The 11521-nt window shown below is 47.2% G+C and overlaps 1 protein-coding gene across 1 annotated transcript; it reads right to left on the bottom strand.

The window, feature by feature from the left end:
- Window positions 1-628: 628 nt before the first annotated feature.
- Window positions 629-11288, bottom strand: LOC100848282 (retinoic acid early transcript 1E). Its single transcript, XM_024989181.2, has 6 exons — window positions 11233-11288; window positions 8291-8492; window positions 7137-7317; window positions 6092-6355; window positions 5573-5851; window positions 629-4728 (listed from the first exon to the last, which is right to left on the bottom strand). The coding sequence occupies exons 1-6, from the start codon at window positions 11286-11288 to the stop codon at window positions 4619-4621; spliced, it is 1092 nt and encodes a 363-aa protein (XP_024844949.1). The 3' UTR covers window positions 629-4618.
- Window positions 11289-11521: the final 233 nt, after the last annotated feature.

An 11521-nucleotide genomic window follows, 5' to 3' on the forward strand; every position in this document is an offset into this window, starting at 1 on the left:
GTCACCCGGGGTGAATCAGAGTAACCTTCCGGAATGCCTCCCAAGCTAAGACCATTGTGGGAAACATTCGTCACCTGAGTGCCTGTGCACGACCCTGAGTATTTCCTGACCACAATAAGACCGACGCGAACATAAAACTGAGATGTTCTTTCCAAGCATCACCACACCAGTATAACAGCCTCCTCTGATCCACTAAGAGCCGGCATTACCAAAGAAAAAAAAACCCATCGCAGTCCCAATCTGAGTAACCTTTAACCTCAGAGATGTTCTGGGAGCTTAGAGCTCCATCTAGCTTCCGAACTTTCGATTCCTAGCGAGGCTAGACACTTTCTTGACTACCAATCCAAGTCTGGGACCTAAGCCACAGTACACAGTAACAGTATAGATCACAAGTCCCTTGAAAGTCTATGATCCGATAGATTAGGTTAGTACTTCTAATTCCCAAGGAGTTATGAAATGGTCAAAGAGACCGAAAAGTTTGACCGAGAAAGGAGAGTTCGGTCCACACGCTTTGCCCATTTCTGGTCGGTTCCCGAAGGAGACATTGGGTGCCTCTTGGCATTGGCAGGTCGGTATAACGCCCCGACAGGTTTCTGTCATAAGCCGTGTGAGATCACCATGGAACCGCAGAGCAGGGCTCCTTACTTGTTTCACGCAGGGCATGCCATTCATTCACACAAGCACACGGTTGAGTTAGTAAAGCACAGCAGAAAACGTGTTCGCTAAGAGAACAAAGAACTAAAGCTCCAAGCATCCTTACCTTGTCCTGAAGGATCCCGGACGAGCCCCCAAGATTAAAGGTTGTTGTTGAATCACGCGAATACACCAGGATTCTTGGCCCCTGGAGGAGAAGAATTCAATCCGGAGCCAGAGACGAGGCTTGATCGCTCAGAGCTTTTGTGTAATAAAGTTTTATTAAAGTATAAAGGAGATAGAGAAAGCTTCTGACATAGGCATCAGAAGGGGGCAGAAAGAGTACCCCCCTGCTAGTCTTTAGCTGGATGTTATATAGTCACTAGCAGTCTGTTAATGAAAGAAAGGAATGTCTTAAAATTCAGAATGGCACCAGGCCCCTCACCCATAAGATGCACTTTGGGATAATCTTGGCACCAAATGGTTTATCCTGGGCCATAAAATGATTAACTTGAATCTTGAAGAAGGGCAGACCACCATACAAATAGTTTCATTTACATAGATTAGGGGAACAAAATCCATACTGGTTTGTCAAGTAGGTTCTGGGCCAAGAGGCGGAACCGACTTGGAGACAGAGTTTGGGGTAAAGGCATAGTACATTAGCATAGCTTAAGACAAACATTTCCATAAGAAAAAGGCATTGGTTATCCCTAGACTCGAGAATAGCTAACTTCAGGCGAAGCCGGGTGTCATTATGGCAACACAATATTTTAAGAGAAACCTCCCTTTAAATTTGTATAGAGAAGGAAAAAATATTGCTAGTTTGTTTCCTCCTGCCGCTTAAGAGAGATAAAAATGTCTGACACTTGCAGGCTATTTCCTCTATTTGGAGACCCCTGGCCTTCCTGCCTGTTACCCTCTCACCTTCGCTGGTATTTCTTTCCTCGTCTACTAGGTGTCTAGAAGTCTACTAGGTGTCATGTTTCTAGACGTCCCTGGGTCTGTTTCTTGGCTCTTCTCTAAAACTGCTCTCCTGCCTTCCTTCTTGCTCATCAGTTCCCTTTGTGCTGGGAATGCAGTCTAAGCCCCTGCAAGCTTGGATGGGACAGTGAAGTCTTCATAAAAAATTACCACGAACTCTATGGCTTGAAACAACCAAAATTTATTCTTTCAAGATTGTGAGGGTTAGAAGTCCGAAATCAAGCTGTCAGTAGGGCCCTCTTTGAAGGCTCTAAGGGAGGCTCCATCTTTTCTCTTCCTGACTACTGGTGGCTGCATGGAGAAGGAAATGGCAACCCACTCCAGTATTCTTGCTTGCAGAATCCCCATGGACAGAGGAACCTGGTGGGCTGCAGTCCATGGCGGCGCAAAGAGTCGGACACGACTGAGGTACTATGCACAGCACTGGTGCTTGCCAGAAACCCTTGGGATTGCGTAGCCCCAGTGTCTATTTCTGTCCTTCCATGATGCTCGTGTGTCTTGTTTTCCTATATCCGTCTCTTCTTTGCGTGTCCACATTTCTTTCAAGGCGTGCCTCCTGGTAAAGGCACCAGTCTTTGGATTAGAGCCCAACCTAATCCACCCTGACCTCACCTTGGTTGGATTACATCTGCACACACCCTATTTCCAGGTGAGGTCTCCTTCACCTAATGGTAGAACTTCAACACTTTGAGCCCCTAAAATAAAGGAGTTTCAATAAACATTCATGTGATTCTCACTGGGCAAAAAAGTACAATGTATAATTGAATTCTCTGCATCACTGAATATATTCCTGACAGGAGAAAACTTCAAGTTTGTCTAGACATGAGTGAAAACTGAAAGGTTAAAATTTTTCCGATGTTGTCTTCTTCTCGTCCTGGTATGAATGTATGAGCTCAAACATCCTCTTTGTTTGAGCATTGTTTTTAGGTGTTTCTGAGGTCAGCAGTGTTCTCTGTTAGCCAGTTCAGTGCAGTCGCCCTTTCTAAGTGGGAAATATTAATCCAAGAGTTCATTCTCTTCAGTTTTGTTGTGCATGAGCTAGTTTAGAGCACCTGATAAGGGTCCATCTAGGTCGTGGATAGTCCTTTAAATAATATCTTTTCCAGTATGCATAATTTCCTGGTTGCAAGTCATGGAACATCTAATCTTCATCCATAAATTATTGAGATAAGATTTAGAATCAAGCTTAGAATGTCTTTTTAATAATTCGATTAGGGGCTTCCCTGGTGGCTCATTGGTAATGAATCTGCCCGCCCATGCAGGAGACAGGAGTTCAGTCCCTGTCCGGGAAGATCCCACATGCTGCGAAACAACTAAGCTCATGGGCCACAAATCCTGAGGCTGTGCCCTGGAGCCTGGGAGCTGCAGCTACTGAGCCTATGTGCCCCACCTACTAAAGCCCACAGCCTAGAGCCTGCGCTCTGCTACGAGAAGTCATCACAGGGAGCTGCTCTTGCACCATAACTAGAGAGCAGCAAGTAGAGAAAGCCTGCACACAGCAGTGAAGACCCAGCACAGCCAAAAATAAATACATCTTAAAAAAACAATTCAGTTAAACTTCACAATAATGTAACACAACAAATAGGAGTACCACAGCATATATATTCTTTTGTGTTCAGCACTTGCCTCTCAACTCCTTTTTATGAGGCATCTATGGTTTTACTGTGGTAATGTATTCTTTATTTATTGTGTTATAGTGTTCCATTCCTGGCTATATCACACTTTATCCTTTCTTCTGTCCTGGATACATTTTTACACATTAACATGTTAGTATGTTAATACATATATTAATCTACATGATAATTCAACTGGTAGCCTCATACTTTTGTGTCATGACATCTAGGCAGTTAACACTTGATTGCAGTTTCTGCATATGTATTAGTCTGCTAGGTCTCTAAAGAAAAACTACTTTTCTATACTCAGAACACCAAATATGACACCAAAATGTGGGTTTTAGAAACTCTGATCCAGGAACCAGGACTCCGACCAAACGTATACTTCCTATCGTACCACAACACAGACTATAACCACACACCACCGACTGAGTGGTTTCAACAAGTCTTCCTGGAGGTGAGGATTTTATCACATGAATTAAGAAGAACATTCAGCCCATAAAAGCATGCGGTAACTTAACTATACATGAAAGTGTGTGTGAACACCTAAATTATGTCTCATTAAATCACATAGTATATCCCTAATGCATTATCTTCTTAACAGAATTTAAAAAATGCCAACCCCCTCTCCCCACCCCAATTCTACCCCACATGAAGGCAAGTCTGATGGAAAGAATAGCATTGGAAGTTTTAACTGATTGTGAGCAAATATTTGACTTTTGCAAATCCTCAAAATGACCAAGTCAATACATCTTAAGGGCCCATCAACAGTCCTGGAAAGTGAAGGAATTCTTAAGCATAGGCTTCTTTAGCTTCTTGTTAAATCCCACTCTGAGTAGAAGGTAGTATATTAGATCAACAGCCAGACTGTCATCAAGGGTCAGTTTTTGACACCCAGAGTTGGTTTAACATTGTACCTTCTCATAGTCCAGGGAGAAACATCCAGATGATGGAATAGCTGTTAGAACCACTGGGGAAAATGTTGAGCTAGAGAATGCTATCATCAGAGAACAAAAGGTTTTTTTTAATCAAAGGTCTGGGAAAGCCTGAGTAAGATCTCAGGACAACACCCCACCCCACCACGTCTACATCTTGTACCCGGGGCCCCCAAAGGAGAAGACACTTGTCTTCATCCCCACTCCCACTGCACTTTCCTGCTGCCCACACCAGCCTCTTCTACCCCAGCAACAGAGTGGTTCCCAACCCTACAGGGAAGTGTGGGGGCCCAAGACAAAGACAGAACATCATCTTGGTAAAGATGGGTCCAGTGGACAGGGGCTTGGTGAAACCCGTGGCTCACCTCTCCCAAGTCCTGACCAGAACAAACCTGCCTAGGAGCCAGAGGCCGGCTGGCTTCTCACCTGCTGTGGTCCCTGATTTCTTCATAATATTCATGACGAGGAAGCAATTAGAACTAACTGGGTGATGATCAATAGGATAATGCAAGAGACCAATCGGATGGATGCAGACTGGCTGATATCTGGGGCCATTATTAGTGATTCTAAAACGAAAAAGCAAAAGCCTTGTCAAATCTAAGAATACACCTTCCTCAGCACCTGCTGTCCTTAGCACATGTTCCCCATATAGTTACTGACTCATGTGAAGCCACTCTTCAGGTCCAGGTATGGAAAGATTAATGGGCTTGTGCTCTGTCTTTGTGGAGCTAATATCTCTCCTGAGTTGTGTTAGTCGCTCAGTCATGTCCGACTCTTTTGCGAGCTCATGGACTGTAGCCAACCAGGCTCCTCTGTCCCTGGGATTCTCCAGGCAAGAATACTGGAATGGGTTGCCATTTCCTACTCCAGGGGATCTTCCCAACCCAGGGATTGAACCCAGGTCTCCTGCCTTGCAGGTAGATTCTTTACTGTCTGAGTCACTGAGACAGCAAATGTCCATCTGATTGTCTTTCAGGTGGACATGTTTACTGTGAGGAGTCCTTTTTGAGGAGGACACAACTGGGGGTACTTAATTCTGTCTGGGAAGGGATAAGGGCTTCATTAAGTGACATTGGAGCTGCTTAAAGGATCAGTACGACAGGCGGGAGAGAAGGCCTGGAAACATAATGCATATATAGGTTTGGGGACCATCGAGCAGTGCCTGGGGTCTGGGTCATTGGTTAATGAGGAAGGGGGCTCCTGTACTGAGGGAGGTGGGCTGGGAAAGGAGGATGCTGGCAAGTTCTGTGCTATGCCCATCACTGACTCTCCAGACAGGAAGTCCACCAAGAGATCAGTCACTCCATCCATCATATTTTCAATTACACTAACATATGTGCTCATATCCACACATGAAGGCACTAGACCTTTGAAGAGAGCTTCCACCTCCCCCACGTCCCACTCAGTTACCTGTGGGCTCTGGGAGCAGCATCTTCCAGTGTTTCAGGAATTCCCTAAGCCAATAACTGCAGTCTCTTGTTGATATGTTCCTGAAATACTCTGCCAGTTCCTGGTTGTGCTCCCACTTCTCCTTGATGCCTGTGGCTCCAGGATCGATGACTGTCCAGGTTATGCTCATGGTGTCAAGGAGAAGGGCTGTCCGTCCATTGAGGCTGAAGTGCAAGGATGCACCAGAGCATTGCTCAGCTTCACATTGACAACACAGCTTTACCTGCAGGGTGGGAGGACCTGTGCCCCCCACACACAATGAATCATCCTGGACTCTCCACAGTCCATCCTCCCCAGTCACTCAAGTGTGTTTGCACATCTAGGGGCTCGTGATCTTCTGACCATGACCTGCCCCATTTTACCCATCAGGTCCACCAGGTTTCTAAGGCTGGATCCTGTTCAGTCCTTTCATAGGAATGCCCTCCCTGCATGCACTCTTTCTCTTGCTGTCTCCAGCTCCTACCCCCTTCCCATACTTACCCCTCGTCTCATTTTTGTCCAGTTTGATGACAGGCAGGACCATCCTGAGCTCTTTTCCTGCTTCTACCAGCGTTTGGCTTATTTCAGTCCACGCTTTCGTGTCGTTTACCTCCTTTCCCAGGAAACCCAAAGGTTTGACCTTGTTGCTGGCACTATCATACTGGAGGAAAGGCTTTGTGTCCACGGAGCCCTGGACTTGACACCAGGGCTGGTGACGTCTGGACTGAGATTTGACAGTGAGGTCAAGGCACAGAGAGTGGGCATCTGTGAGAGAAAACCACAGGTATGGCTGGGAGTTTCCTCCTCCAGGGCCTGGTTGCAGAGGGAGGGGTCTCTATTCCAGACCCCCTCCTCTGCTTCATCTTCAGTCCTGCCTCACCTGTAACTGTCTGAGCTTTAATTAAACACTTTGATGCCACCGTGGATCTTTTCCGTCCATATGCTATTAGCAGGAAGATTTATCTAATGTATGGTGGCTCAGGCAGTAAAGAATCTCCCTGCAATGCAGGAGACCCAGGTTGGATCCCTGGAGAAGGAAATGGCAATCCACTCCAGTGTTCTTGCCTGGAGAATGGACAGAGGAGCCTACAGAGTCCATAGGGTGGCAAAGAGTTGGACACACCTAAGTGACTAAGTATGCACATGCCAGCTTGTGAGGCAGCAAAAACAGAAGACAGTGTCTGGTTTCTAGAGACTTAAAATCTATCTGAACAGACAAGACTTTCAATAGAATGGGGAGAAGGATGCCATAGGACACATGCCACATTCATGATGGGTCCCTAGTCATCAGGAAAGTTTTACTGGAGTAGGAGGTAGGACTTGCCAGGAGGGGGAAAGCTGCTATAGGAGCACAGGCCCAGGCACCATGCCTTGGGTGGGGTCCTGGAAGGCAGGGTGTCACCTCCTGGGCAGCCAGTCCAGCTAAACCACACCCTCACCATCCTAAGAGCAGGTGGACGGGCGCCCACCTGGGTGGAGCCCCTTCCCTCCCCATTTTCTTATGTTCCCCCCTCCCCCACCAGAGTCCCAGATCCAGGACACTCACTGCCCAGAGTCTTCCCGGTTTCTATCAGCAGCAGTATCAGCAAAAGATGGCCTGCGGTGTGAGCCAGTGACCTTCCTCCCTGCAGTTTTAGGAGAGTGACCAGCAAAAGGTAGCCTGGGGTGTGTCTATACCTCTGTCTCCTGGCACCGCCCAAAGTCTTCAGTCCTAGACTGAGGAAGCCCTGTTGAAAAACAAGAAAAATAACACTTATACCCAGGAAGTATTTCTTAAGTTTCAAATGTAATTACTCATTAAAAAAAAATACTCATGACATTACAAAGCCAAATCCACTTTGAATAACTATCCTCTCTCCAAAACAGCCCTCTTCTGGTGTGAACAAGAAAAGCCCTCGTTTTGTTGGCTCTTCTGCTCATTCCCTGAACCACTTCCTGCTCTAATCTTTCTTTCAATTCACTTCCTCCCTCACCCCCACCCCACAGCCGCTGCCATCTCCTGCTCAGTTATCCCTTCTTTTCTTCTACATCCACTTTCCATCCTAACCTCTCAAACCTTCTCTGTAATGATAACGATTCACTACATGTTAGTCACTCAGTCGTGTCCGACTCTTTGCGACCCCATGGACTGTAGCCCGCCAGCCTACTCTGTGCATGAGATTCTCCAGCCAAGAATACTGGAGTGGGTTGTCATTTCCTTCTGTTAACCAAACTAGCAGCGGCCGACCCCACCAGGTCTGTCATATCGGAGGAGGGTGTACATAGAGTCCAATAGTCCTGTTGGAGCCGAGCTCCAGAACAGCCGGGAATTTATTATCCTTTGCTCACCCGCAAGTGGCAAAGTCCTCCTAGGGCCCCGGAGGAGCAAGCTCACCGCAAAACTGACGAATTTTCCCGAGTCAAGCAGCAGCGGCCTCCTCCCGCCTTTCCCAGCCCCCTCCCCTGCGCTACCCGTCTCCAGCACGACATCAGCAGCGCAGGTGGCTCAACCCCGCGGTCTCCGGGCTGGTGGCTTCGCTGTGGCGAGAGAAGACAGAACATTTGCGGGGGCCCGTCCTGGGATCGCACTCACCGCCCACTCCTTCGCACCCGGCTCCTGCGATCTGCGGGGCGCGTTCCTCGCGCCCGGTCCAGCAAAGATCACTTTCCGGCAGGTTGAAACCCCGAGAGAACAACCACAAGAGAAATTCTGAAACTCACCTCGGGGTTTTGAGTTTGAATCGCTCTTTCGAATCTCGGCCAGACGCCTCGTGGCCCCGGCTCGGGGGAAGCTCGGCCGGCGGCGTTCGGAGAGGCGTCGCTGGAGCGGGGATCCCGGGCGGGCGCGGAAGACGGGCTCCGGGCTGAGGTGCTGCGCTCGGGAAACGGCGCCCCTGGAGGCCCGCCCGGTCGGTGAGTGAGTCTTTGTTAGGAAGTGCCCAGGGTTGCGGGGTGATGACCGGGCTCTTTCTGGTTGTCAGTCTGGGCGCCGCCGCGGTGCCTTCGGGGACCCAGGAGCTGGGAAGAGGCCGGGCGGGCGACTTCTCTGTCCTTCCCCCAGGCGAGTTTCCGGGCGCTTAGGCTCCGCCCCTCTCTTCTCTACCATCCCATCTTGTGTTTCCTAAAGCGATTTTCCCCTGGCCACCTGTCCAGCTGCCTCAAGTCAGTCCTTCATGGATGGCATTCTTTACAAGGGCAGCTCAGTTAGAACTGGACATGGAACAACAGACTGGTTCCAAATACGAGAAGGAGTACATCAAGGCTGTATGTATATTGTCACCCTGCTTATTTAACTTATATGCAGAGTACATCATGAGAAACGCTAGGCTGGAAGGAAGCACAAGCTGGAATCAGGATTGCCGGGAGAAGTATCAATAATCTCAGATATGCAGATGACACCACCCTTATGGCAGAAAGTGAAGAAGAACTAAAGAGCCTCTTGATGAAAGTGAAAGAGGAGAGTGAAAAAGCTGGCTTAAAGCTCAACATTCAGAAAACAAAGATCATGGCATCTGGTCCCATCACTTCATGGCAACTAGATGAGGAAACAGTGGAAACAGTGACTGACTTTATTTTTCTGGGCTCCAAAATCACTGCAGATGGTGATTGCAGATGTGAAATTCAAAGACGCTTACTCCTTGGAAGGAAAGTTATGACCAACCTAGACAGCATATTAAAAAGCAGAGACATTACTTTGTCAACAGAGGTCAGTCTAGTCAAGGGTATGGTTTTGCCAGTGGTCATGTATGGATGTGACAGTTGGACTATTAAGAAAGCTGAGTGCTGAAGAATTGATGCTTTTGAACTGTGGTGTTGGAGAACAGTCTTGAGAGTCCCTTGGACTGCAAGGAGATCCAACCAGTCCATCCTAAAGGAGTTCAGTCCTGGGTGTTCATTGGTAGCACTAATGTTGAAGCTGAAACTCCAATCCTTTGGCCACCTGATGTGAAGAGCTGACTCATTTGAAAAGACCCTGATGCTGGGAAAGATTGAGGGCAGGAGGAGAAGGGGACGACAGAAGATGAGATGGTTGGATGGCATCACCAACTCAATGGACATGGTTTGGGTGGACTCCGGGAATTGGTGATGGACAGGGAGGCCTGGCATGCTGCAGTTCATGGGGTCGCAAAGAGTCGGACACGCCTGAGTGACTGAACTGAACTGAAATAAATAGATGAGCTAAATAAAATACATGGCAGCAGGCTGTTTATTCTTCCGACTGTTCCGTTACTCCCACCGCCCTTCTAGGCGATCTGTGATCAAGTCTGGGACAAGATAGAGGGCACAGGGCACCACCCCACCTCTAGGAACAGTCCCTCTCTGCTCCTCCCCCACAGTGGTTCCACGTTCACCTTGAACCTCCAGGGTCTGAGGGACACGGTCTTCCCCAGCACCCCTCACTTCACACTGCCTCCCACACGGAATGTCTGTTGTGTATTGGTTTGATCTGATTTCAAATCCACTTGCTTTTAACTTAAATGAGGTTGTACTACTTGTTTATGACTTAAGTCAAATGTTCTAGTCCACTTGTTTATAACAAAAACAAAAAAGTTAGTTTTTCATGGTAAAGTTATTTTGAGACTAGAATGATGTAAGATGTGACTGAGTGTCATTTCATCCGTTGTGGTTCATAAGCACTTTTTAGATCATCTGCCATGGGTCCTCCCTGGGAGCTTGTCCAGAGAACACACCCATTATGAAGTGTGAGTTCTTTATCTATTCTAGATGTCAGTCACTTACCAGATATATGTGTGCTCATTCTTGTGTTCAGTCGCTCGGTTGTGTTTGACTCTTTGCGACCCTATGGACTGTAGACCGTCAGGCTCCCCTGTCCATGGGGTTTGCCAGGCAAGAAGACTGGAGTGAGTTGCTGTGTCCTCCTCCAGGGAATCTTCCTGATCCGGGATTGAACTTGTGTCTCCTGTGCTGGCAGGCGGATTCTTTACCAATGAGCCACCTGGAAGCCCTACCAGACAGATGACTTGCAAATATCTTCTCTCATTTTTTCACTTTCTTCATGGTATCTTTTAAAAAGCAATTTTTAAAAAAAATTTTGAAAAAGTCTTTTTTTTTTCTGTTGTCATTTGTGGCTAGTGTTGTATTTAAGAAGAGTTTTGTCAAATGCAAAGGCAAAGATTCACTCATCTTTTCTTCTAAGACTTTGATAGTTTTAGCTCTTCAATGTATGTCTATGATCCAATCTGAGTTAATTTTGTATATGGTGTAAGGGGGTGGGTCCACCTCATTCTTTTGCATGTGACTCTCCAGTTGCCCCAGCACCTTTTGCTGAAAACACTCTTCTTTGCCCTTGACTTGAAAATCAATTGACCATTGTCGACTTAAAAAATAGTCACAACCTAAAAGTTGAGAGCTGTGTTTTATTTGGTGGAAATTTTTAAGACATGAATCCCGGAGGTAGCATCTCAAGTAGCCTTGATAGAAGTCTTCCAAGAAGGCAGGGGGAGGACTCAGGTGATGCAGGACTCAGGAGGGCAGGTAGTCTGCACATCAAAAGTATTTTTGTGAATTAAAGAAAACCAGATATCTCAAGTTAGGGAATTTAGTGCTTTCCTATATATGGGAAGATGCAAGAGTTTGGGCTCACTGAATTCATTCCTTTCATATGCATCTCAGCTCTCTGAGGCCAATGTCTGTGTTTTCACCTTCCGAGTTCCTCAGGGCTCCCAGTAGCAAGTGGCTGCAGCCTGATTCCTGCCATATCGCACAGGTGTTCTTTTCCCTCCTGAGTTCTCTGGAGGGCTGGAATCACTGATGACTGTGACATCCTTGTTTACTGACATAACAGGAAATATTCCATTTTCCAGTCCTTTCCCTTGGTCAGAAATTCGACCGATATTTGGGAGACATTTCATGACCAATTTTGGTCCCACGGTGCTGGGAGGCTCATCCCAGGTCAGGTGAAGGTTTTCGTTGATATATCGCTCTAGGTGT

Source organism: Bos taurus, unplaced genomic scaffold, assembly GCF_002263795.3.
Source record: "Bos taurus isolate L1 Dominette 01449 registration number 42190680 breed Hereford unplaced genomic scaffold, ARS-UCD2.0 Leftover_ScbfJmS_338, whole genome shotgun sequence".
NCBI classification, from domain to species: domain Eukaryota; kingdom Metazoa; phylum Chordata; class Mammalia; order Artiodactyla; family Bovidae; genus Bos; species Bos taurus.